This window comes from Cinclus cinclus, chromosome 7, assembly GCF_963662255.1.
Source record: "Cinclus cinclus chromosome 7, bCinCin1.1, whole genome shotgun sequence".
Taxonomy (NCBI): Eukaryota; Metazoa; Chordata; class Aves; order Passeriformes; family Cinclidae; genus Cinclus; species Cinclus cinclus.
The window spans coordinates 23,180,852-23,208,819 of record NC_085052.1 but is presented as its reverse complement, the minus strand read 5'-3'; the positions used below and the strand labels follow the sequence as shown (position 1 = coordinate 23,208,819).

At 37.5% G+C, this 27,968-nt stretch overlaps 1 protein-coding gene across 1 annotated transcript in view; it reads left to right on the top strand.

Annotated features, from left to right (window-relative positions):
- DLG5 (discs large MAGUK scaffold protein 5) overlaps positions 1 to 27,968 on the top strand; it is a 96,974-nt gene that overhangs the window by 30,018 nt on the left and 38,988 nt on the right. The window contains exons 2-6 of the mRNA XM_062496077.1: positions 5,837 to 5,905; positions 16,761 to 16,926; positions 22,075 to 22,218; positions 23,699 to 23,882; positions 26,861 to 27,120. Of these exons, the coding sequence (XP_062352061.1) occupies positions 5,837 to 5,905; positions 16,761 to 16,926; positions 22,075 to 22,218; positions 23,699 to 23,882; positions 26,861 to 27,120 (823 nt within the window). The remainder of the gene's footprint in view (positions 1 to 5,836; positions 5,906 to 16,760; positions 16,927 to 22,074; positions 22,219 to 23,698; positions 23,883 to 26,860; positions 27,121 to 27,968) is intronic.

Below are 27,968 nucleotides of genomic sequence, written 5' to 3'. Positions count from 1 at the left end.
TTTTTTCCTGTCTGTACTAAACATTGTGGTTGAAGAATCCATAATCAGTTATTCTTTTCTCTTCCTGTTGTGCATGACCCTATAAAAGTAAATATTTCTCATGTTCAGATGTTGATAAGAAAATAGGAATTTTATGGGTATTTGTCTAGTGTTGTTTTTAATAGCTGAAGATCCAGTGCTGTACTGACTAACAACTAGGAACTGAATTCAGGGCATCTTTACTGATGTCTCTGGCCTCTGGCAGGTAACTTAAGTTTTTGAATCTAGGCCTTAACATAAATTGTCAAATTATAATTATCACTTAAACCTCATTTTAGGTTCATTTTACTAAATGTTCAGAGAAAGATACCCCAGTCCTTTTTCATGTGTGGAGTGTTTTGTCCTTAACAAGAATGTATTTTCAATCACTTAGAATTCAAGATTGACTTAAAAAATAAAGCATCTGTATTTTCCCAAATGACACTCTTAATATTAACATCTAAATATTTACTTGATAGCTTGTTCTAAGAAGTTTTTTCTGTTGAAAAAGAAAAAAACTTTTTGACCCTCACCATTTCTGTAAAACTGTTACAGACTGAGCTATATGGGAAATAAAAAAAATGTGATTTTTTTTTTTACCTGCTTAATTATTTAAAAAGCCACTTCACATTCATTTAGCTTTCCTGGTGTCCTAAAAATAGACAGAATATGCAGAATAAAAACCAAAGCTGTGTTTAAAAGCAGGCGGGGAAGAAATAGCAAACTTTTGGCAAGATGGCATCTACTTTTATTTGACCTTTGCAGCTAAGTTTGTACCTTTGTTCTTGGAGTTGCTCATATCTTCAAGGTAAATGACTGTGAAATATCTGAAATAGGTGTGACACAGATGGAAGCAAATGTGCAACTGAAGGTTTTGTATGAGAATTTGGTGTCTGAATGTCACACAACTTGCAGGCAGTGACCATGCCTTGTAGTTCGTGACAAACCTGACTGCACAGGCTGCCAAAGAATGAATATCTTCAGAGACAGAGCATGGCAGATCCATGTGCTCTTGAGCTCCTTGGGCAATTTTGTTGTTGTAAAGGCAAAGGGAACATTGAATTCTGGGTGATTTCCAGAATTTTGTTGTAGTCAAACAACTGCTCCCCCCCAGCGTGTAGGAGTCCTGCCAATGTCAGTTTGGTTTGGTGCATGGAGATGTGGATAAAGCAATGTTTGTTGTGCTGCCCTCTCATCCGGTACATTGGATTTCCATCACAAAAATAATTTGCTGACAATAAGTTGAATCAGCTGATGGTCACTGCACTGCAAAGGGAGGTGGGAGGAAGAGCAGAATTTAATTAACAATGGAATTTTGCAGCAGAGGAGCATGGAGGGTTGTTGAACCTCATCTTTAAACATGGAGAAGTAGTGAAGGAAATTTGCACAGGCAAAGGCTCCTTCCAGTCTCGCTCCTACAGTAAGCTAAGTGTTCCTAGTTAGAAATCATGTTTAATTTAGGAGTCAGCCATACTGCAGATCTAAGTGCACTCCCTAAAGATGGATGACCTACCAAGAGCTGTGCAGCCAAGATCTGAGCACTCCCCATCTTGGATCAGACACCTCATGCTCCTTGAATAAAGCCCATGTTCTTCACACACTGAAGCAGGTTCAGTATACTTGTCTCTTTGGCCTTGTGCTGAGCGTGTTTCTCTGAGAGAGGAGCTATTGCAATACAGGGTACTTCATGTAATGAGTTTGGAAGAAGAAATAGCCTTCTTTGAGTTGAATTATAGATAAGGGGGGGTGGGGGAAGAGTTAGAGGATTGAAAACATATGTGCAATGAATTTTGTAAGGATGAATCCCTATCCCTTCTTTTGCTACTCCTGTCCCTTTGGATGCACTGTGCTTTAGAGCTATGAACAGAGCCTGTGTATTTGTATTTGTATAGAGGATGAACAGTTGCTATGTAGTACTGGCAATTGACAGCTTCTCTCTTATTTGAACACTGTAATTTTTCTCACAAGTCATTCAATAAGATCCCAGAAGATACGATATTTGATCCCTAGTACTACTTTCTTACAGAAGGCACCAATTACAAGCTTGTTTTGGAGACATTATTTGGAGGTTAGCTGACTTGGCTTTCTTTAGTCTCTCCTTGAAGAGCAGGTGGTGTCCAGTGTTATGTGGTGTTTCACAATTCAGAAGCAAGAAAGACAGAAGAGAGAAATGTTCTGTTTTAATTTTGTGTGACTTGTTTAATTCTACCAGTCTTGATTTGGTACTGCTGATGAGGGTATTGCTGGTTTAGACAGTTGCTGTCTTCTTAGGATATGCAACTCTTCTCTGTTCTTTTTTTTCCTCTTTCTTCCATCATTGTCTTTCATAGCAAGGAGAATACATGTCACTCTTTCTGTGTGGCTGTTGTGTGAAAGATGAAGGCAAACTGGAACACAGTTTTGTGTTGTCCCTGGAGATCACTTCCACACTTAAGCAATGAGTTCCTTTCCTGGATTTGCGAGTTCTTAAGTGGCCTTCCTATAATCTGATTAATGAAGACAGTAATAACTTAAAGAAATTTGACTTGCTCTAGTTGTTGAAAATAGAAGGAAATGAGATTCTTAAGGTTCTCAAGTATATACTGTAGCAGTTTCTAAATCCCTGTGCTCTGCCAAAGCAGTTTAATACAGCCGGGGACTGATCCAAAGCTTATGTCTGGATGAGTAAAAGAGAAAGCAAGTCTGCCATGTAAAGACAGGATGGTTATGTATTTTCCCTTTCTGTATGAATGTGTATCTGAAGAAGATATGTTTGCCTTTTGGTTTGCTTGTGCTTTTTGGGTTCTTTTCTTATTTGATTGGTTTGGGTTTTTTGTTGATGTAGTTGTTTGGTTTGGGGTTTTTTCTTATTTTTATTTTTAAGTAGGTGTTGGTTTTACCGTGTTTCTCAGAATCCTGTCATTTCAAGGTGCAATTTTTAACTTTAGGAACATGTCAGCAATTATTATAAATCAGTGAATTGAAATCAAATGTAGCAAGTTTTACCACTGGGGGATTTTAGTATGCAAAGTGAATACTGGCAGAAAAATATTAAATTCAACTATTTGGAAAAGTGTGGTGAAAGGCACATGAACTAGGTGTGAAGCACTTTCAACATTTGTCTAAGGAAGTATTTATAGCTTCTTATTGAGTTTAGTGTTCTAAACTCAATATTTTTTTGTGCAATTTGACAAGATGGGCAGTCAGAAAAGATTAAGAATGGGAAATAAAGGTGGAAAATTCTTTTGAGGGAGGGTGATTTTTCAACAAATTCATTAGAATACCGTGGATGTGCAGCTCACAAATAAACAGGATGTTCCAGTGCCTTTGGTTGTACAAAGTAGCCTGTGCCTTTTCTTTCTTTTTTTTTTTCTTTTTTAAAACCCATATCTGAATTGCTGTTGGGATGAGTTTGAGTGTTTGCTTTTGCGTGAAGAGGCGTCCTAATGAGTGGGGAAATATTTATTGGAGTATTTGCAGGTACCAATGGTGTATTGCTAGTTTGATCAACCAAAATATGCCAAGCACAATGCCACTTTGCCTGGATTTAGTACAAGGATGTGTGTCATTACAGTACCTAAAGATGAATTTTAATTTTGTGACAGCTGTGTAGAGACCTCTGGTTGTTGTTGCTGACACTTACCAATACTGCTTCTGATGACAAAGGTGGCACTTGTTACAGATAATGAACTTGTACCCTGTGTAGTTTAAAAACAAAACAAAACTAGACAATATTAGTAGAGTGTTGTTGTTGTTGGAAGTGAGGAATTATGAACAGGTCAGATGATTCCTCCCCTCTTCACAATTGTAGATTTTCTTGATAGAGTGCCATGCATACCGGATCTTGCGTCTACAAATATGAGCTAATGGTTTAAGAGCACTGCTTTGGAGAGTCATATTTCTCCACTGATGAAGTCAGCTTCACAAAACCTTTCTGTCCATTCCAGAGAGGAAAATTTAATTCATTTTAAGTCCCATTTCTGACTTGTAATGCAGGACAATAAGACAGAGAGGATTAGTGTCTTGAAGATAAATAAAGTGAAGATCAGTTAAGATGATGAGATTTTGAGCCTTTTATTTCTTCACTCTTAAAAGCAAAAGCAGCTAACAATCACTACAGGTTTCTCTAGGTGTGGAACTCCTATGGAATCTCTTGGAGGAACTGGGCGATTTTGCCTTTAGTTGCTGAGTATAATTAAGTGTCACTTCCTGGCACAAGATTTTGTTGTGCCTGAGTCCCACGCAGTTTTGGTAGGATCTCAGTACACGTTGTCTGTCATAAAGATGTCCTACTCTCTTTAATATATTGATTTGTTTTTTCAACTTTCCTGATTCTAATCAGTATAGGTCCAGACTTGAAATGCTGCAAGTCATATGAGTTTAGAATATGCAAGGAGGTTAAATATAACTAATGTGGAAATTATTTTGTTTACAATAAGCATTAATTAAGTAGGAATACAGCTTAAATTATTATTATTTGAAAATGTCTGAAATAGAAGCAAAAATGTGCAAATTTTTTTCTGAAGCCTGACAGTGACATGCTTGTTGTGTTTTGTTTAAAAATTTGAACCAAACAAAAAAATTACATTCCCTACAATTGAATAGAATTATTTTTAACCAATATATTTAAAATAATTTTCCGTAGGGATTTGTCAGATGAAGCAATCTACTTCAGATGCAGCTCTTCCAACTTTTTTCAATTCTTTTTTTTTCTTTTTTTAATTGATTTTTTTGTTATTACTTGCGTTAGTAGAATTATTTTATCACATCTTGCCTTTCATTCATCTAACACCATAGTAGTTACAGATGTTGTGCTTTTCCCTAGTAAGAAGTAGAGGAGATGGACAAAACCCAATTTCTTTCTTATTTATTAGCCTATCCTTCCTTCAGTCTATTCTGTGCAATTACTCCTGCTGCTTCTCAGCTTTTATTTCTTAATTTAAAAGAAATTAGAAGAAAGAAATAGTGGCATATAAGAAGGAGGGACTATAGGAAAGCAGGCTCCTGAAAGTATTGCAACTGTCTTAGAGCTTGGCTGTTGTGAGGACAGCTCTTGCATCCTAGAGAGTGCTGAAAGTAGACTGGATTTCTAATGGCTTTTGTACATAATCATTCCCTGTTGTTTCTATGGTGTGTTTATCCTGTCTGTGAGGGATGGTGGAGCTGTTTAGTTAATGCTTTGAAGTAGGACCTGTCCTTCTAGTTCTTCTGGTAAATAAAATCTAGCATACTTCTAAAACAGCTAAAATGAAAGGCTTCACTGTCTGTTGATCTATTTATACATGAGAAAATTTGCTGCTTTGTGGGTCCTTGCTTTTAAGACCAGATACTGAAAGTTGCAAATGGATATAAGCAAATTTTATTTACAAATTAAATGAAATTTTTAAACCTGCATGAAGTTTGAGATTAAGAATACAAATCAGTTACACAATAAATTAGGAGTTGGTACATGTAAAGACATGCCATACCAAAATAGATGGCCACTATTGTCACAAGTATCACTCCTGATCTTCCTATTATACTCATGAAACTTTGTGTGTTCATTCAATCTGAAAGAAACGATGTATTTAATATTTTGCTGAACTCATTCTTACCATGTTTTCCAAAATGATTTTCTACCCAGCGCACAGTGCAATGTTCATTTATAGATTGTACTTCCTTCGCCTGTTTGACTTTTATGTTTCAACAATGTGTGTTCTAATTTAGTAATCTGAAAAATTTTAGTGATTTTAGTAAATTTATTTGACATCTACAATATCAAGGAAATGAATCATAGCTCTGTTTTGAGAGAGGAAAAGAGGGAGAAAAAATAATACTGCTTTTGTTTTCCTGATTCTAGGGTCTACTTACAGTGTGCTGTCCATAATGCCTTCTGACTCTGAAAGCAGCAGTTCCTTGAGCAGCATTGGTGAGTCAAGTATTAATATAAGAACTTGGTGTGTCGTTTGAGAACTGGGACAGCAAGTTTAAGGTTGCCTCAGGGAAAGATAGAGGGATCCTGCTTGTAAAATCAAAGGAGTTCAACTATAAGATGTAACCATCCATCTTCAGCAGGAACAAGTGTACTTTTGTGCAGTGCAAGCTAAGCCTTTCCATGGCTGGCTGCAGTTGCTGCCTGTAAAATCTGTTACATTTGGATATATTAAATGATGTAACTATATTTGTGTTACTTAGTAAAATGATTCAAAAATGGCAACATTGTGTTTACACAAGTCTGGGCATATGAAAATATATATGAGCTTGTGTATATGTGTATGTATGTATTTATGTAGATGTGAAAACCGTGGTCAGAGTCAAAAGCATCAGAGAAGTTATAAATAATGTTAGCCACGGCCATAGCCTTCTAAACCTTTAACAGTGGCTGCAAGCTTTAGTATTTTTTTCCTGTGTTGAATTAATTGCTTCATTTTCTCTGTTTTAAAAATCATTAGGAAAGGCAAAATACTCAGAAAAAAAATTGGCGGTATAGGAAACATTATTAGAAGTGTTTTGTCCACAAGACGATCTTGAAGCAGCTCTATTAGCTGTCAGTTTTCCTCATCTTTATTTTACAAATACCTTCTGTTGTGAAATCCGTGTAAAAGTCATTTGCCCTGGATAGGGAATGCAGGCTCTTGGGTATTTAAAGTTCCAGTGTTGTGTCAGGCATCTGGAGACTTCCCTGACAGTGCCAGGCAAGTCAGTTGTCTTTTTAAGGATGTGGGTGGACATCTGTTGCAGACACTGAGTTGAACTTTTAACTCCAGCAAGCAGGAACAAGATTTTAGCCCTGAATGAACTGTTTACTGAAAATACTGGAAGCTGTGACATGTTGGTTGGATTTTAATCAAGACCACACTTGGAATGCTGCTACCTGAAGGAAGGGTAGATTTAATTTGCTGCGAATAAACTGGGGACTGGAAATAGAAAGTAAAAAGTTCCTAAATTTTTAGGGCAACCAGACTCAGAAAGGCACCTTCCAAAGAAGATAACTATTCTAAAATGAAATCCAGTAAGTCTGTGGGATAATTGGATGAAGTAATGGCTGAGATAGGAGAAATGCAGATGGTCTTTTCTAGTTCCATATTCCTCATTTTAAAAAGGAGCGGCACATTAAATCCTAATTTTGTTTAATTTTTTACAGTCCTTCCCTCAAACTATGTTTTGTTCATATTTTAAGATCCTGAAGTTCATACTGAATTTGTGCACTTGACATAAGAGGCTGTTCTCAGAATTGATTTATATTGTTGGAGTTTGCAGTAATCAAAGTTGTTTTATGACCTGAAAGTTAAGTGCCCTGCTATAAACAAAAATTGTGATCTACTGTTCTCTGTAATTTTGTTTTGTTCAAATTATTCATGTGATCTTAGTATTTAATATGTAAGAGATAAACAGCCAGGGGAATTCTTTGTTTGAAGCTGGCATGTTTATTTTATGGTGTGATTATAGACTTGTTATTAATGAGTCTGATTTTTGCTCCAACTGTTTTCTCACCCTCACGCCTTGTTCTAGAAGAAACAATATTTTTTTGTGGTCCAGTATCAATATAAAAATTGCTTAATAACTGACATATACTAATACACATCTTTGCAAGTCACTTCAAAGATTATTTTAATACTGACTGATTTATTGAATGACAAAACATCGTAACTAAATCTGCCTGCGTGCCAGCTCCCCTAAGGCTTTATATGGCTTGTTTGAATGGAATACCAGCAAATACTGAGGTGCTGTAGCATTTTAGGAATTTCACATGCATCTTTCCCCCACTCTGTCCACCTCAATGAAAAAACTTTTGCAAGGGTAAATCTGTGCAGTGTACATGGCAAGTTTAACCTATGAAATGAATGCATCAGTGAAAAAAGGTAAATACATCGTGGTCTGGAGACAGTGCAAGCTTTTGAATATGTTCAGTTTGACATTGATAGTTTTATGTGCACACGCATGTATATAAAGGAGTATTTTTACTTCCCCACTCACACAGACCTTCCTCATAGGAAAGGTGAGGGATCTATTTTATTATAGCTATGTTCAAAACACTGGTTTGCAATTAATACTGTGATTCTGTTTGTTGAGTAGATCAGAAACAGATTGGCACATTTGACTTTTTAGGGGAAATGCAGAAGGTTTTGAGGCCACTAATTACACCCAGATAAATCTTCAGATAGTTAAGCTTCGGATTGTTTAATTAGGAGAAATAATAACATCTTTCATATGTAGTCCTTAGACTCCACAGTTCATAAATGTAACTAGAGACTCATATGTCCATGTGCTTTGTCTTTTCTTCCCAAACCTTAATTACCATAGCTATTGTTAGAGATGGTTTCTGCTGCCAGCATTTTTAATTAAATGATCATTTTCTGAAATACATCCAAGGAAGTCAGGAAGTTGCGAAATGGAGATGCTGTTATACATTTTACAGCTATCCTGAGTTTGAGTTAATTGATGAAGCTAAGGTATAGAACAATAGGCTTATTCTCCAGAAAAAGACTCTGATCTAAGAACTGATCTCACATAGAACTAAGATTGTTTTTAAAAGATAGTTCTGAGCATGGGCTCAGTCTCAGTCCAATAAATAAAGCATAGTGTTAGGATTTTGAAAGGAAGAGAGAAAGATAAGACAACATAGTTTGATCACTGTATAAATCCATGGTGTACCCATGTCCTGGGTGTATTTGCAGTTGAAAGCCAAGAGTGCAACAAGCATGAAGAGGAGCAGCATAGATGAATGAACAGTAATCCAGCAGCTTCTGTGTGGGGAGCAAATGGATATTCTGGACTTAGTCTTCAGTAATGTCAATATAGGAGCAGAGCAAGGAGTGATGCAGTTTGCCTAATGTGACTCAGAGATGAGCTTAGGGCTAGTCTATTCAGAGTACTGTGCTGTCATCCAAGCTTTTTCTCTTTCCCTGCCTCTTGGGGCTTGCAGAGAATGAGGGATGTAAGAATGAACTTCCATCCTCATATGTGTGTGATAGCATAAGCAGTTGAGTGGAAGCCAGTTTCTCTCCCTGTGTAATGGCAAATTAGCAGCCTTGGAGGAGAAACTCTGCCTTTTTATTAATTTGTATCTGTATGTAAATAAAAGTGCAGAGTGACAGCAGGTTTTTCTTGTGTATTTTCCTCATTGTTCAAAATTAATTTAGATGGCAGTGTATTTTTTCTCTTTTGCTTGCCTCCATTTCTTTCTGACATATTAATAAAATTCATGCCATGCATGTAAAACAGGTAGTTTTGCTGGTATGGAGAGCAAATATTCACAATTTATTTCCAAAAGAGGTACAATATAAACTGCTGCAATGGTGTGATACCACCACTGTCTGTCAGCCACAGCTTTGTCCCCTCAAAGGAGCAAATCCTCCTTAAATTGTCATGGTCTTTATCTATATTTCCTTTCCCTTTGCTCTTGGCCAATGACAAAGATTTTTGTGTGTAAATAAAAGCATCCTTCATCTGCCCACTCCCTGAGCCCAGCAAACTCTCTGTACAGAACTACAGTCCTGTGTCTGATATCAGAACAATTATTTATGGAGACTCAGTGCCTGTTGTGCCAAGCACAGAACAACAGTGTCCCTTAGGAATTGGATAGAAACCAGTAACACAATATGTGACAATCCCTGGCAAGTCTCCCACTTGACCAGTCACGATAACAGAGAGGAATAGAACACAGAATCAAGAACCCTTTTTTAAAAATTATTTTTAAAAGTGTCAGTTTGTATAGTGCACTTGATAATTTGACATTTCATGCCATGACAGGATTATAGTTTCTAGAATCAAGCCATTTGTTTTACCTATCCTAGTACTGTAATGAAGCTTCACAGTTTTTATTTAGTGCTTTTAAAATGTTTTTTCCGTCCCCTCCTCAATGCACAGGTGTTTGGGGGTTGTTCTGGTATGGTTTTAGGAAATGTTTTTTAATGGAACACAACAGCTTGCATGTAGGTGACAGGCTGTGACTCTGACAAGATCCTCCATATTAGTTTTTATTATGAGTTTTTAACGGAGAGGCATTGCATACTCTCCCATTCTTTTAAAGTATACTGAGTTCGTAGTTAGATGAATTTTGGAATGGAAAAGACCTTCCATCTTTTCACATGTGTAAATTTCTTCTTTCCACAGCCAGACCTCTTTGCATTGTTTTGATTACAGCTGCCAGTCTTGTGTCCTCTTCATTCCACATTGCATATTAGCACCTTTCTCTGTTTACAGACTATTATTTTTCCAGCTGTTCAGTTCTTTGGAAATGGTATCGCTTTTTCATCAAAAGTGTTTTTTCTTACTCTTCTCTGTTCATATCACTGTGCTACATTTTGCTTACATAGAATCATAGAATGGTTTGGGTTGGAAGGGACATTAAAGATCGTCTAGTTTGAAGCCCTGTGCCATGGACAGCAATCTGTAATGAGCACCACCACTGGTTCTACAGTTTTATGCCTTTCCTTGCAGCCATCAGGTGCTCATAGATCTGTCTCTACCAAGTTGTCCAACTTTGACTTCAACTGACACTATTTCCTTGCTTAACATTTTTTAGCTTATCAGCCTGATAGGCTATTTACAGATAATTTTTTACTAATTGCATTTCAAGTTGCGTCATCTGAGAGCCGTAATTCTTACTTCCAAAGCAAATATTCCCACCCTCCCATCAGATTCCTTCCCAACAATGTTAGTCTTTCACTCCTCATTTTCATGTCAGCCATTTTCACAAGTGTCCTTTCATGTTGTGATTTCGGTTTATTGCTTCATACTTTCTACAGCTGGATGTAACAAAGTAATTGTTTTCACTATTCACAGGGCTGTGCAGTTGCAGGTGTGGTTTATGATGGCCTTGCAGTCAAAAATAAACAGTCTATCCTTGCTTGAAAGAGTTATTTATTTTCCCTGACAGCCTATAGTAGTGTCTCATTGTATTTGCCTTTTTTGTTTTTTTTACTGACACAAAGTTTATATTTGCTACAGACACCTCAACAGTTAACACCAAGGGAAAAGTGACAATATTACACTTGTTGAAAGGCCAAGAATGACTAAGGAAAGATACTAGGAGCACTAACAGTACACCACATCAGTCCTTTTCTGTACAGCAGTAACTGCCTTCTAGTTCTGCCTCCTCACTAATCACTCTTTCTATTCAGAAGTCATTTTCTTGTAAAACGTGGTCTCAGTGATTGAATTAAACTCTTCATATAGGTTTTTTTCCCATATTGTAAACTACCTATTTAGTTTGCTGAAAACAGGAGTTTTAACTTTGAAATAAATGTTCTTCCACACACTTAAAGTAAACTTTGCTCTCTGATTTTACTCTGTGAATCATGTAACTGTCTCTAGGATTGATCCTTAATCTCTAGGTGATTTTCAGTATGTTTGTTAATAAACATCTCTTAAGTATTAAGCATTCTGTATATATTTATTGTGTTATTGCTGTCTTCTTTGGTGTCCATTTGCACGCAGCTGTGGTTCAACATTAGTCATGCACAGGGTTCTCTCAACTACTTTCTCTTCAAAGGTACCCATGCCCTGTTTCAAAAAAAACCAGTGTAACAATAAAAAAGTTAACTTTGCTCATTTATACTGATGCAGTCTTGGAGAAGGGACAGTGGGAGTTTTGTGGTGAGAGAATCACTAATAAAAGAGCTGACCACATAATGGTGTTTTGCTTCTTATAGTATCTTCTTAACTTTTGGCAAGTCCATGTAGGAATTTCTGAAGATTTGGTTGGTCTGCAATAATTTGAATGGAAATAGTGTATGTGAATACCCATCTCCTGCACTCCAGACAGCACCTTTGGAGCACGGTGTCTTTTACTACTCCTTGAGACCCTTTATCAGTCTGTGCATTTAGGAAATCCTTTTGGTGATAGTGGTTTTCTTTTGGAGCTGTGAGGTTGATGGGGTGAGTCAGTGCTCACAACTGCTACAGGAGATGTGGAGGATGGAGTGCTGGAGGAGTCTCATCCCCTTGGTTGGTGTGCAGCTGGTGGCCATTGCCACTGTCCCCTTTGGGTTCAGTGTGGACACTTCAGTGTGAGTTGTATTTCCAGTCTTTATATATTCAGGTTTAAGCCTGACAAAGGTAGGGTTTGAGCCAGAGTGCTCCTGTAAATTCAAACCCAGAAGCTTCAGCTGTACATGCTTTGGTCATGGTAACAGATTTTACTCTCAGTTGTATTTCAGCTCAGCAAAATCCTACAAGGACTTTTCAAATGGATGTGTCTGCCCTTCCCCTGCTGCCCCCCATCTCCTCTACTGGGTTTTTGTATTAGGTTGTAGATTTTTTTTCACATTGACCTTTCTAGAACAGCTGTTCAGTTTTTTTCTGTAGTCTTAAACTTACTGAAGTAGAAAGTTTATTTTAGAGGCTGCTGGCTTTGTTTAGGTTTTTATATTCTGAATTAAAACAATATACTGAAATGCTACCCATGCTTTTGTCCTTGTGTGGTTGTCACTGCTTCCATAATCTATTAGGTTTTCTGTCTGTCAGATGAAGTTGTTTCTACAGTTCATTATTTACCTTTCATTTTTCTTTCCTCAGTGTACTGCTGCTTGTTTTTTCTGATGTTTTATTTTACCTGCATGCAGTTCTGTTCTGTGCTCTCTGCTGTTTCATGATCACTTCAAAAGATACATCTGAAGAAATGTATCTAAATGATAACTAGAATGTAATTTAGAATGTTACCCTCTTCTAGCTCTCATAAATTATTGAAGGACAGTAAATATTTTAGAATGCATTTTCCTACACCAGGCACAAATCTTTATTTTTGATACCTTCCCTAGCTTGGGGAGACACCCTGTTCATCATGCTTTGCAATACACCTTCCAAGTATTAACATTTTCTGTCATTATTTATGAGGTTGTAAAGAAATAATATCCTGAATATCTCTGCTGATTTTGGAAAGGCTTGACTGTACAATGAATAGTCTCCTGTTTGTTTTCAAGCGGAAAGGAGTACAAATTTATTTGTTTAAGAAAAACCATTGTAGAATTAAGGTATTCTGTTAGCTTGTGACAGTTTGCTTTCTGAATTAGTTGAATCTGTCATACAACTGTATTTCTCAAAGACCAAGAAGTTTATTATAATTCAAAATACATTAATGATATTTCATAAAATTGGCTGTTTATGCAGTGGTACCCATTTTCTTATCTCAACATTATATTAATTTGGCATTATGATACATTTTGGACAGGCTCATAAGTTTTACATCCCTGTTTCTGTTAAAATGTTCTATTATTCTTCAAAAAATATGCTACCCCTTCCCCACATTTGAAGTTAACCTCTGAAGCAGTAGTTTCTATGTGGATGTATTATCTTTTCAATCCTTGTTGATTAGAATAATCATCAAGAGTTATATTCATTATGTGGTATAGTAATGGATCTTCATGGTTTCTGTGAAGTCCAATGTTTGGGCTATAATGGGGATGATATAATTGCTCTAGCTTCTGTTTTTAAAGCTTTTCTTTTATACAACCAGTGAGGGAAATCCTTCAAAGTCTCCCTTTGGCTTAAGTCAGTGCAGACCCAGGTCTTAGGGATTGTGCTGCATTATGGGTGCAGTGCATTCTCTCCCCACGACACACCCCTGCTGTCAGCTGCTCCAGGACCCAGTGAGTGCTGCTCACCTGGGCACTGCCCAGGGAGGGACTTCCAGGCAGTCAAATCCTCAGAACCTGAGTGCAACCCACCTGAGAAATGAGTTTTGAGGCTTATCAAAGCAGATGAATGAGTTACACTTGGCAGGACATGCCAAGTGTAAATGCCTTTTCAGGAATCTGGGTTGTCTGAGAAAGAAGGTGAGTTACTGAAAGGTGGCATAATTTGGATAATGGAGATTTAGCCTTCAGGCTTGTGCATTTTAAGATCAGTTTGACTGGTTGAAGTACAAAAAGGAAGTACTTATGTGTAAAATACGCAGTCAGATGGAAAAAGAATATGAAGCTGGAAGCACAGGTCACTTTCCTTCTGTGCATCAAGATGTCAGGTGCAATAAAAGGATTTTAGCAGTCAGCTATAAAAGCTCCTTTAAAAGAAACCAAGACTGGATTTTATCTGGTGAAAAAGGATTTTACTGAATGTATGTGCCTATTTTAAGCATTCAGAAATCTGATTAAAGCTTTTTAAGACCTTTTGTACAACTGTTGAAAATGCAAGCATGATGGAAAATCAAGCAGAGGTAAATTTTGAATCTTCTAAGGATAGGAGTGGGAAGAACTGGATTATATTGATCTGTGTTTTTACAGCACTCAACAGGTGTACATCTTGTGGCTGGTGTGTCATCATTGCATTAGAGATGAAAGTATCTGTTGATGTACTTGTAAAAATTGACAAGTAATGAAAAATAGCCCCTTTTGGTACTAAGACAAATGATTTCACAATCATGAAAAAGCTTCTTTCCTAAGGCTAATTAGCCCGTCTTTATTTAAAGCAGACGTTTCTTTCTTGGCACAATTTTGCGACTGTGCACAAATGTTCTTGCCTGAAGAAGATTGTCACTTGGATGCTGTTAAAGCTGTCAGGGGAGGCTGAGGAGCAGAGAGAGGAGTAGATCTCTGGCCTGCTTTTACAGGGCAGCTGTTGGGTGCCTGTCTAGGTCTTGTGCAGCAGACCTTGTCCGTGGGACTGTTGCTGTGTTAGCACTGGTAGTGATGGGCATTGTTCATCCCTTCCCTCCCTGTAAAGCACAGCAGCCTTCCTGATTCATTTCCTCCTTCCTCTTGACCTCTTGCATCCTGTTCATCTGTTTTGCTTGCAAGTAGCCCCAGGATGATACAAGCTTTTGAACCTCTCTGTAAGGATGAGGAGGGGATTTTTTCCATGTTACACATCCTCTGATGTGTCAGCTCAAATGAGATGATGTGCAGGTTGCCACTGATTTTATCAGAGACCATACAGCTTCTCAGTACCTGCATTTGATTTGTCTGCCTTTACCTTTCAGTTTGTTTATGAAATTCTTTTTTCATTGATGTCTCCAAACTCTTTCAAATGAACGAACACATATTCTGACTCTTCGTATCTATTTAGTAATTTCCTTCATTTATTCTCTATATCCCCTGTATCATGTCTAATATTACTGGTTTCTTGCCATAAAAATACGTAGAATATTTCTCATCTAAAAGAAAGGATAATTCCATTTTGGAAGTGTGAAATCCTTAGTCCCTATGGATAAAGGGGCTTTGTCTGGATGCAGGAGTGAAACAAAGTGGTAGGAAAAGCAGCCTCCATTGAGAATTCTTCAGAGTGATGTGAGTTTGTGTCTTTTTCCAGAATGCCTGTTCTTCCTGCTACTTTTTATTTCTTCACTTTGCTATTACAGCATTTGCATACATTATTAGGCAATAGTTAGATTAAAAAGAGCAGTCTGTGCTCGTAAATTCTCATTACAGTAGCTGTTGGAAGGTATAAAAACAGGGATCTTATTATTGTAGATGGTGTACATATGATAGCCCTTACATTGCAGTTATTTTGGTGTGGGAACTTCAAAACACAGGTAGTTCTGCTGAAAAGTTGGAAGGGGTTTTTACATTCTTCAATTCCTTCAAGAACTGGGTTTAGGGATACAAAACCAATCCTTGCAATTCATTAACATTTGATCCAGTGGAATAATAGTGATTTTCTTTCTTTGAAAAGACAGTGAGTGGAGACCGTTACTTTTCTATTCTTTTGTTGCTTAATTAACTAAAAAAGGCCTAATAAAGGTACATACTAACAAGTTAATACTTATGTCAGCAACTTGTTTAAGTTGTATAACTTTGCAAACTATTTCTACAGCTTCTCATTTGGGTAGAAAATAATCACTGTATACATTTAAGCCCTTAACCTTCACATATATGACTTGTATCTTTGAGTCTGCTCTTATAAAACTGCATTTATAACTTAATTTTAAATGAGTAGAACTAAAATTAGGGTTGAATTACTTGTCAGCAATTGTTAGTAAGTGATATACCACACTCTCTTCTCTTGGGAAGGAGACATTGTTGTGCTCTCACAGGTGTCTGAGAGGACAGTAGCCATCATTGTTCAGCTCTGATATTAGGAAAGCTGAGAATTAAAAAGTCCCACAAAACACTTCAATGCACTGCCCCTTAGAGGAAATTTGATGTGTAGTCCAGTTGCAGTGATTGTAATGTGCTTGTGTTAGCCAGTGTTGTTAAAAATGAAAGCCAGTTTTCATGATTTGTTGGTAAGTGAAATCCTTAACTTCACATGCTAGACTGAAAAATTGTGACATGTGAAAGCACAGAATTGTATTAAAAGTAAATGTTATCTGTAGCCCGTGGCAGAATGGTATTTCAGTGCTTCTAGAAAAAGAGCTTCTGTGCTGTAGCAGTTTCTTTACTATCACTGGAATAAATTGATGCGGGTGAATTTTACTAGTTTTTTGTGGGGCTTTTTTGTTGTTGGTTTTTTGTTGTTTTTTTTAAAAGTATGGGCATTGTTCTTTATTTGAAATAACTTTTTTACCTATGCCTTCTGTTAGTATGTCAGTTTCTGAGGTCTTTGCAATTGTTACTGCTAACTTACCTTGCCTTTTAAGCTGTTTCTAAGTTCCTGAGTAAGCAAGGGACCTCCCCATGCAAACTGAACTTGCAATGCAGGGCATTTCTGCTAGCATGGGAACTGACTGGAGATATTCTTCTTTCAAGTCACTAATGAAAACTTACATGAATTGCTTCATTTTTGAACTGGATTCTGCAGATGGAAATAGGAGGATTTTTTAAAATTAGTGTTAACTTTTTTGGTGGAGTTGTATTGTTCTTTTGAGGCATTTGCTCACTGCCAAGTATTTATCTCTTCATCAGGTACGACTGGTAAAGCATCATCTCCCCCACCCGTGATAGACACGAGACAAATGAGTGAGAAGCTGGAGACTATTTTATATCAGCTCCGGCAGGTGACTCGAGAGAGGGATGAGCTGCGCAAGCAACTTGCACTTTCATCTCCTGGGTCAACCTTCGATGACTGCAGGTAAACAGAAAGGAAATGCAGCATTTTCATTTAATCTTCAGTAGTGTTTTCAAGTGTCTTGACACCTGCTTGCCTGGGAGGCATTAAGGAGCTTGCAATGTATATGTTGCCTGTAACCTACTTGCATCCTGGTGAAGTGGCCACATCCATGTTTCAGAGCTTCTTGTTGAGTACCTGTTCCCACTTTGTCCAGCAATAATTCTGTGGGACTGAGAGGAGAAGGTTTCATCTCTATGTGGGCTTAGTTGTAGCAAGAGAAAGAAGACAGTGGATGAAGTATTTAGTGTTCTGAAAACAAGAGAGAAGAAAGGGAAATAGCCCTGAATACTTGGCTAGAGAACAGAAATGAGGGGAGGAAAAAAAAAAATTCAGCTATTCCTATTGCTATTCCTGTACAAGGAGGGAGAGGTTTGGATTTCTGCTGAGTGGAGTAAGTATATTTTAGAAGATCAACTTTCTGGTATACATATGTTGGGGAACTTGTAGCAGAAATATGTAAAGAATAAGGAATTCACCTCCACTAAACATGCTTTTTAAGTCATTTAACAGCCTGCAGGCTTGTCTAGCTCATTCTAATTTGGGGGCTGGTATGTTGTGAGGAAAACAATACTCCAAGTATGAGTTAATTGTAAATAAGGGTTGGCAATAGAATTAGTTTGAATTTGAAGGATGAAAGATCTGCTGATGTTTAAATGTGTCTGGGTACACAGGGCACTTTTTGCTTGTACAGGTATAGAACCTTGGAAAAAAACTGTGTCACTGAATCTGAAATAAGAGCAAAGAACAGATTTTCTGGGAGGTGTTGCCATCATGTGTACCTTTTCTAAACTTTAATGTTTTGTGCTTGTTCGTTACTTAATCAACTGCGTCCGTATGGGGTCAGGTGGTTAATGAAACTTCTTGTCTGTATGAGAAGGTTAAGATTTGAACCTGTGGACTGGCATTGAGAGAATCTGAAGATGCTATAAACTCAGTAGCTTCTCATCTTAATGCCCCCTTCCCCCCTCCTTGAGTTCTGAGGGCTCATTTAAGAGCATCATGTTCTCTGTAACCATTTCAAAGCAGTGCGGGGATGGGAAAGGAAAAGATTGTCAAATGTCAACATCTTTTGCACAGCTTCCAGTTACTTAGTTAAATAGAAGGATTTCTTCTTTGAAGTTACTAGAGCTTAGGCATAGAGGATTTTATAGCTCACAATAATCTTCTGCATAATCCCGGATGCTATTAATAAAGTTCTGATGAGCTGTCCTCTACACTGCCCTAGCTTTCTCTTTGTCAAATCAACCCTTTGCTTTCAGTGTAGGATTTGTATGTTGGATAAAACATGAATGTTTACAGCTTCAAGAACAACCCATCAAAAAAAACCTTGTATTTGGGCAGTCCCTGGACAGTACATATGAGATTAAGAATGCTGGCTTCCAAACAATCAGATGTCTGAGGAGTGGGAAATGAATGAAGATTATTAGTTGACGTTCTTTTCCTTTAGTGTAAAAGTAACTACTGCTCCCATCTGCATACGTATTTATGGTTTTTTGAAATCTTACTGGTATTTGTTTTGCTTTTTGAATTCTTTCCTCTTATAAAACTAATCTTCATCCTTCCAGAAGTCAAAGTCCAGACATGTGGGCTTTCACATGAAGTGTGAAAGCTGAGAGATGATTATGTGGAGGGTGACTTTTACTACCCTGAGTTTATTTTCCTGGCTGTGTGTGCTGCTGCAACTATGGCTGTACCAAACACAGGTGGTGCAGAAGCAGACCTTAACACCACATCAGCTTGGATGCTTCACAACAGCTCACAGCACATTTGCAGTCTGGGCTGTGCTGGCTCAGGAGGTTGAAAAACAGAGAGCTGTCTTCCAAAGCAAATGTTGACTAAGTCTAGAGCAGTGGTAGAGGAGCCACAGCCGTGGATTGTGAGGTGCAGAATCAGATCAGCATGTGCCATCCTGCTGGAGAGGAGTAGGATTGCTCATGCTGTGCCTGTGGATTGACAGTGACTGTATGTGTGCACGTGTGCTGGAGCTTAAGTGAAGATTTGACCAAATAATTTAGCATGCTCAAGTTGCACTTTATAGACTTAAACCTGCTGTTATTACTCACATTAAGGTACAAGACAACCACAAATAAACCTCCTAAAAATTGTCTCTCTTAAAAGACTATTTTGTGTGTAATCTGTAATTGTTGCAATTACAGTAGTAAATGATAACTCCTTGGAAGCTGTTAGGTAGGATTGCCCACAAAATTGGACCTGTGGTTGGCATTAGCTTTTATGTGAGCATCAGATACATGTAAATGTCAGTCTCCCTGTGGCCCTGTTTTATGGCCTGGGTAATTCCACTATAGCATGAAGGACTTTTGCAGTTCTTATACAAATATCAGAAAAACAGTTGAGCCTTTGACACTAGCATTTTAAATTTTGTTAATGTTTGAACAAGTGCTTCCAAAGCAGTAACTAATACTTCTCCTTTACTGAAATTATAATTTTTTGCATTTTCTGGAGCATTTTAGCATAAAACTGTGTTGGTCTTGCTTAAACAAAAGTCAGCCACTACATGCAGTTGAATGGACTGTTGTCTCACAGCAGTTTTGATTTTTGACTTCTGACCAGAATTCCTCCTTCTCTTATTCTTGTTTTTCTTGCTGAGACATAAAGCCTTGGAACAGCAGTGTGGAACATATGGCCTTGGATATCCATGTGGCTTTTATTTCCTGTAGATGAGGTAGAATGCAGAATGTTACTGGTGGCATTGTTGGTCCTTCCTCACTGTGTAGGTTGGCTAACTTGTGTAGTTACCTACATGGTCTCCATATGTTTATAGGTGGTTTGTTGGATATTTTAATGTTGGTTTGGGTTTTGATTGCTTGTTTAGTTTTGGTTGTGGTTTTTTTGGTTTGTTTTTTGTTCTTTTGTTTGTTTGTTTGTTTCTTTAAGAATAATGTCAGTGTTACTTCAGCAGTATATGAAACACATGTGATGGATGCTAGACTTGTAGAACAGGTTTCACCATAGCTTTCAGACTGGTCTAATAGTTTAATATGAACATCTGTTAATAGGTCTCAGTAAGCTTAAAGTTGCAGCTGAGAATTAAACTGTACTCCAGTTAATGCTGTCATTTAAGACTGTGGTGGACAGATGGTATCTACTTTCAATAATTTCACCCTAAGGTCTAATTTAAATCAATAACTTGGGTTTTAGTGATTCTGTCAAGGGTGTAAACATTTCAAATCAAGTTTAATTTATGCTAACTATATCTGTATTTTAAAAGAATAACCCTTCACTAGTTGTGGTGTGATGTCCACAATACTGTGTGAGTAAAACACTACTTTTGGTACCCCTAAAGAATTAATTTAAAAATACCATAAAAGACACCCCTGTAGACATGACTTGAACATTTGGTTACTTTACATGATTTTGGGTCGTAATTGTTGGTTAAGTTTATTAATCAAGGAAGGGGTTTTTGTTTTGTTTTCCCCCAGAAGCACTTCTCTAGAGAAAGGAGAAAAGGAGGAATTACAATTGAGGGCCTCACTATTCAGCAACCAGATGCAACCGAGTTTCTAAAAAGTACCTTATATCATACACACACCCCCTGAAAATCTGTGAACCAGATGTGGCTGGCATTTGGCTTTTTTAAGTTTTGTCTTTCATTATCATTTTTTAACAACTCTTACCACTGCAGTGGTGCAAAACTATTTTCACTTTGATTCAATTTCCAGCTGCATTTCAGTTCCAGAATCCATGTTGCTGGTTTTTTTTGTGTGAAGCAAAGAAAACTCTGATTGCTTTTCAGGCTGTGCTTGCAGAGACGCCATTTGGGGGAGTTCGAGGTTTGAGGGGAGAAGAGTCATCTGTGCAGCAATGGAGCAAATCTGATATGAGAACAAGCAGAGTTAAATTAGAAAGCAATTGTTTTCTTTTGGAGTCATTAATTTTCTCTTTTGGTGGTTTGCTTGTTTTTGTTTCTCCTTGCCTGTGGGGTTATAAGATACCCAGGAGACAATACAGAGACAGATGTCAGAAGCTTCTTTTGAAACTAGAAAATTCAATGGTGCAAAAATCCTGTGACTGTTCAGAGGAGGAACAGTTCAATTCAGAATCTCCTATAGAAGCTTAGTGCTACAAAGCAAGAAGATATAATCCTGCTAATTTAGTTTCTAGCATGATATACAAATCTAATTAATTCTAATCTACAAATAAATGTATCATGTACAAGTACCATACATTCTGGACATAATCTATGATGATTAATTGTTTGACCATGTAGATTATTTTATAAAAAATTATCTCCTAATCATCCAAAAGAAATTTGAGTAAAAAGTTTATTTTGACTGATTTTTGGCTTTTGTTTTGTTCAGTTTACTGAAAAATGATTGTTGGAGATGATCTTGCTTTGGAGATTTCTAATAACCCGAATTTTGTTTAAATAATTACCTTATGGAAATATGAGGTAGATTCTGACATATTTTCTCATTATTTATAGTAGCTTAAAAGAATATGGTAGAGCACAATCAGGTGTGTAACTCAGCACAATGCCTTGGTCTAACAGGTCGAACTCTGCCAGCACAGATATGTGTTTGATATCCCACTGGAAGTCTTTCTCTCAAGCCTGACTGTTTTCCTAGGGAGTTATGGACAAGGTGCTCCAGCTGCTGCCTGTGAGAAGCTTTGTTTAGCCCAGGTCTCCATGCACACCCAGCTGACTTGGGCAGCCTCTTCCTGCCCTGCCCTCCCTGCAGGTCTGGGCTTTGTCACTGTGAGTTGAACGTGGTGGCACAGGAAAGCAGAGTGTGCTGGGATGGACTCTTCTTGTATCAATGGAGCTTCTGGTCTGTGGTAGGGTTGCTGCTCAGAAGAGAGGGATGTGCAGCTTCACTACTATTTTTGGCCATGTTAATGATAATTAGACAAAATCATCCCATTATTAGATGTTACATCACAATATAAAACTAATTTAAGTTCAAGTCAGTGACTTTTTATTAGTGGTTGCATCTTTATGGGAACTGGTCAGTATTTAAATTAATGCATATTATAACCTAAATATCAACAGTTGTGTGATAGCATTTTTTTTAATTGGATAATAATTTCCCAGGCTTTTCATTCATTCTAGTACCTGATGTTTGGTCTCATATTCTTTTTCCGTGCTAGGCCTAGTCCAAAACCAAACCATGATTATGAAAGGCTGAAGATTCAGTGTATGAAGGCCATGTCAGACCTACAGTCTCTGCAGAACCAACACACCAAGACACTGAAAAGGTGTGAAGAAGCAGCAAAAGAGGCAGATTTTTATCAGTAAGTATTAGTAAAGCTGTACAAGGTAAGAGTTTACCACTCTGTGCTAGATCAAATAGTATTAGAACATGGTAATCAAGTAATTTTTTATTGCTGTTTTTCCACTTAAATTGCAAGATCAATGCTTGCATCAGATAAAACATTTCTGGCCCGTTTGAAATGATCAAGGTTTGCCTGTTTTACTTTTAGGAGTTAGAAATCCCCAGTGTCTTCATGGGATCAAAAAAAGAAAGCCCAATTACTGATTTGAAGTTGCAATCTAACAGTTTACTGTCAGGCTAGAAAGCAGAATACAATACAAGAGAATGGAATTTCTTACTCTCTTTTAATAGATTGTGATAGCTCTCGTGACAATTTGTGGAAATTTTAACCCAGGTTTAATTAGACCGTTATTTTCTCCTGTGATAGTTATTAAAACCTTGTGTTCTTTCTTTAAAAAAAGTCTGCCTTCTAAAGAATTTATCATTTCTACTGACATCTGAATGACAGCAGATTAGTAACCTACATGTAAATATTCCATATGCTTAATTGTGGGAATATGATTTGTGAAAATGCTTCTTTTAAGCAGGTTGTTCTAATTTTAAGGAAATTTCTAATGATTTAGTCATTCTGTGCAGGAAATGTTGGTATTTCACTTCATAAGGAAGAAATACAATGTATCTCAGAATGCAAATTTTTTATGTATAAATGCATATTTAAATATTTACCAGCAAGTATGAGAGTTTAAGTAGAATTCTGCTTCAGCAATAGAAATACTTGTCAGTATCCAAAAGTTACTTTTTTGATCTGAAGAAGTAAAATACATTCAGTTGACCTATCTGCTCTTTTCCAGCATTGTTTTAGTCTAATTTTAGGCGTGTAGTTTGAATTTTAATCTGAATAATGACCTCCTCATGGGGCTTTCAGTTGTTTAAGTGACAGTGTATTTCTTTCAATAATTATAGCTGGCATAATGAACTTTGGAGGGAATTTTTATCTTGAGTGTAGTTGAAACGTACATAGCGTGTTTCTGTTGTTTGTGGAATTTTTTTGATAGTTTGGTGGGTATATTTGTTTTTAAAACAGTAGCACTCAAGGAGATTTTTTGGCATTTTCATCTGCGTTTTGTTTAGCTGCTGCTGGGCTGATGAAAGTGGAAGGGAGAAAGTGGAAATGATTGGTGGGATAATTCCTATTATCTCAATAATCATCATATTTTGCTATTTGTGTTTGTTTTAATAGCTGTGAAATGGCATTGACAGGTTGCTTAAATCCATCATCTCTTCTGATCAGGTTTAAGAGCGCTGTGTATGTCTGTATGTTTTCATACTTAGGTCCCTGTTTTTCTAATTTTGTTCCTGGTCCTTGGAATACACAAACATGCAGAATTGAGTTAGTTTGACCTGCTTTCTTGGTAGGAAACTCACGCTTGCGACGAATGACTCCAGGACTTTGTCCTTGCGAGCTGGCCCCTAAGAGTGTTTTCTGTGTGCCCTGACAGCACGTTGCACAGTCGGCTGCTGAGCGACCAGTCCCAGCTGAAGGAGGACATGGACACCCTGAAAAGGAAAAACACGCAGCTGGTGCGGGAGCACAACCACCTGCAGCAGTCCTGTGAGGAGATGAAGAGGCTCCACGACGAGGATCAGAAGGAGATAACAGACCTGCGCAGCCAGCAGCAGCAGGTGAGCGCAGCCTGCGGAGTGTGTGCTGCAACAGATGGAGCCCTCTTCCTTGCGTGGAGAAATCTCAACGTGCGGCGTTGGCCTTCAGTGCCTTGCTGGTTCCCTAACGGCCTTCTTACCGTGTACAGTATTAGGGGAGAAAATGACATCTTCATTACTAATTCATTTTCTTCGTCTAGCTGGAAAAAAAAAAAAAAGAGTATTTAAATGCAGAGATGAAAAAGTGTACATGAAGATTGTATTTGTATGATATTTTTTAAAATGGGTAAAAGGCATCAGAAATCTAGATTAAAGTTGCAGAGTGATTAAAAAGATCCTGTTTTCCTAGGGTATTTTATGGGACAGGACTTCCTATAAACTTGCATGCTATGTTTGTTCTTGGTTTTTTGAGAAGAATCACAAAAGGTTGATTAATGTTTTGAACTTGAAACAAAAAGAGACGAAATTGTCAGGACTGGAAGAGTTGTACATTTCAGAACTTTATAACACAGGCTGTCTTCTGGTCAGTGTTATTCACATATTCTGAAAATTTAAAAAAGTGTAATGCTAAGGAGCGACTGGTTGTATCAGGTTCACAGTCCATCTATGAAAAGGTGTGTTCATTTAGCTAGAATTGTTACAGTGACATGTGGAATGGTTAAACAGAGTATCTGGGTTCTCTGTGTGTAGGCTGATTCACGGCAAACCTGCAAGTCGAACATTAGGCTTCAGAAGCAAAATCTATGCAAGCCAAAATAATTATTTGCCAGGGTAGGAGGGGCAAAGGTCAAAGCAAGCTGGATGTGCTGAATGGTACTTTAAGGAGGTGCTTGAAGGTAGTGCAAAGAAGAGAGAAGATTTGTTCTTCCTTTTTATCCATTTTTCTAACACAGTCTTGCGAGTTCTGCTGTGGAGCTGTTTAGTGGCTTGGTTCAGAAGATAACAGAAATGGTTTACTGTGTCAGCTTGGGCAAATAGCTTAATAGGTCTGTGCCTGTTTCCTAGTCTGCAAAGCAGGGATGCAAAACCTCTCAGAGAAGGCTATTCCGTTTTGCCATTTTGTCCTGAATTTGGAATTATGTGGAAGCACAGAAGGAGGCTGAAGTGTCATTGTCAGGATTGATTTAAAGAAATCCAGTCTCATGTCAACATCATGATTAAACCTTAAAGAAAATGATGCATGTGACTCTTAGTGGGAAAATTGTGCAACTCCATTTCTCAGCTTGTCAGAATGATTCATGGTGTCTTGAAGGGGTGCCAAAAGTCTTATCTTGTCCCTGTAATTTCTCGTATGAATTAGTCTAACTCTGTGCTGATCCCTCTGACGTGTTGTTCTGTTGTCAGTCCATAACAAAATACGTCTTGGTGGCCTCAGAGAGCAAAAGCTTTTGATCAAATTACCCTTTGTGTGGGATTGTCATGGATTTGCTGTGTAGCAGCTGACCAGCTTAAGTTTCTGCTGCTCACATATGGAGTTTCATGTTGCCATGGCTGTGTTCCTTGGGCCAGCTGGGCCTATTTACTTTCTTTCTTTGGGATTTTGAATGGGAGACATTTATTGCACTGGTGTGTCCATCTTCCTCTGGCAAATCTGTGTTAGCAAGTTTATGCTGAATTCCATCCAATTTCTTGTGTATTAGTCTGTCTTTTCTCTAATTATTTAGTGTGTTTTCAACATAAATACATTCCATATATGCTTTAGACAGTGAGAAGTGGTTTGTTTTTGTTTGAATTCCTAAATAATTTGTTCTCAAACCTGTTCTTAAACTCATTTGGGAAGTAGTCTTCAGGAAAATGGCTTTCTTGAGTGACAGTGAAGAGTGGGCAGCCTCTTGCTCTCCCTTTCCCTTCTGGTCTGCAGGCATCCAGGTTCCTCTGTGTTCAGGAACTGGTCCTTACTCGACTATGTCAAGACACAAAAATGAGGAGCCAAATTGTGCAGGATAGCTCCTGTGTGTTGGGTTTCAAATTTTTATAGAGCTCATGTTTTCTTCTGTTTTTCTTCTAATTCTTTAATACTTTTTATTTTCAGATAGTTAGGGACTTATCTCTGTGGACTAATGCAAGAGTTAAAAAATTCCTGGGACCTCTCTATATAGAGCATTCCTGTTTCTTCCCATTGCTCCATCAGGGACAGATTTCAATTTAAAAGACAAAACCAGAAAAAAGGAGCATAGAATTTGAAAAAAAAAAAAAAAAAAAAAAAGAAAAAGGCTTTAGGCATTATTTTAGACATATTTTTTGCTCTTTTGAGAATGTACAAGGACTAGAATGGCTGACACTCATTAGGGCTTTCTTATGTTGTTGCTGGTCATGTATCATCAGTGTTGCAATTTACAGCAAGATGCCTACGTTGATGTAAATTAATTTAAAACTGAGATTCAGGTCAGGCTATATTCATGTTTAAATGGATTTTTCTCCTGTTCATCTTTTATGTATGGTTTTTGAAACACAAACCTCTGTGGGAAGTTCTCAGATGAAATATTGTATGAAATATATGAATATTAAAAGAATATGCCTGAGTATATAAGATATTTTGGGTAGATTTTATTCTCATAATGTTTTTAATTATTTAATTAATTCAGAGGATACAAGCGACCTATCATGAATGCCACCTTGTGGGCATCTCCTTAATTGCCACTATCATCTTGGTCATCAAGTAGTGATTACATTTTGTTAAAACAGCAAGTACTTCTAAAACAACATGTCAAATAACATGTAAAATAACAATTGCCATTAGAGAGAGATTTTCATACACTTGTGCCCTTGTGATAAAGCAGAATTTTAACTCAACAGAAAGCAGATGAAATAATGCTTAGAGTAACAGTGGCACTTAAAAGAGGCTCAGTCTTTCCTCAGTTCATTAAAAAGAATGATTGCTAAAATCGGTTAATATATTTTTGTCCTAATTTTATTCCTTATGTATATATTTTAAATCAAATTTCTTGAACTGATTAACATTAAAGGTTATTGATAAGAGTTTCTGGCATTTTTTTAAGGTTATGAAGCAAAATGGATCATCGGAGATCCTGAATAAGCTTTATGATACAGCAATGGACAAGCTGGAGGGTGTGAAGAAGGACTACGACGCCCTGAGGAAACGCTACAACGAGAAGATCGCCAGCCACAACACAGATCTGAGCCGCCTGGAGCAGGCTGAGGAGGAGAACAGACGTCTCCAGAAGCAGATTGACATGCTAATGAAGCAAAGGGACACAGCAATTCATTTCCAGCAGCAATATTCATCCTCTCTTAGGAGGTAGAACCGAATTTTGATACCTTTGATTTACCAGTTCTAATGTAGAATCTTATTTCCATTGTGTTAAATCACAAACACCTTTCTAATATTTTTTGTGAAATTTTCCTATGGCGTATGTAATCTTGCTGTGATGAGTAAGCATGTTCATTTATATAAAATTTTCTGGAAGGTTCTAGAATGTGTGGTGGGGACTCTGATTTGGAGAAATGGTGCCTTTTCTTTAGGAAAGGGTTTCCCATTTACTGTTTTGGAATTGTAGGAGTAATTTTAACCATTGTTTAGCTTGTATGAGAAATGGATACTCTGCTTTTCAACCCATGTTTAATTTTAGTTGTAGATATAGGAGCCAAATATAATCAGAATTTTATTAAACCTCAGACTTTGTTCCAAACAACTCATGGTGAGCCTGTGTATGTATCTCCTTATTTAAATACTAAAAGCAAATCAATAGAGGAATATAATTTCTAAAGGTGTTTTGCAAATAAAGATCATCTCAAGCCTAAAATAACTTTTCATGGCATCAGAATTGCAGACTATGGGGGACTGGGAGACAGGGCTTTGGGCTGCTGGCAGAGTTCCCTGGCTGCAGATGTTTGGGTGTCTTGCTTCACTGAGAAGGTGCTGCCGCACATGCTGCATGTGTTCAAGTAGAAGGGCACAGACACTCACAGCACACTTGCCCCCTCTCTGCTCCTTGGTACCAAGCCTACACAATTAACCATATGGGGTAGGAAGGGCATCAGCACATGCGAGGACTGCAGAGAGCATCCATGGGTGTGTTAAGAATGTTTTCATTGACTGTTAGAGGTGGTACACAACTCCCACAGATCAAAACAAAAAATATTTTT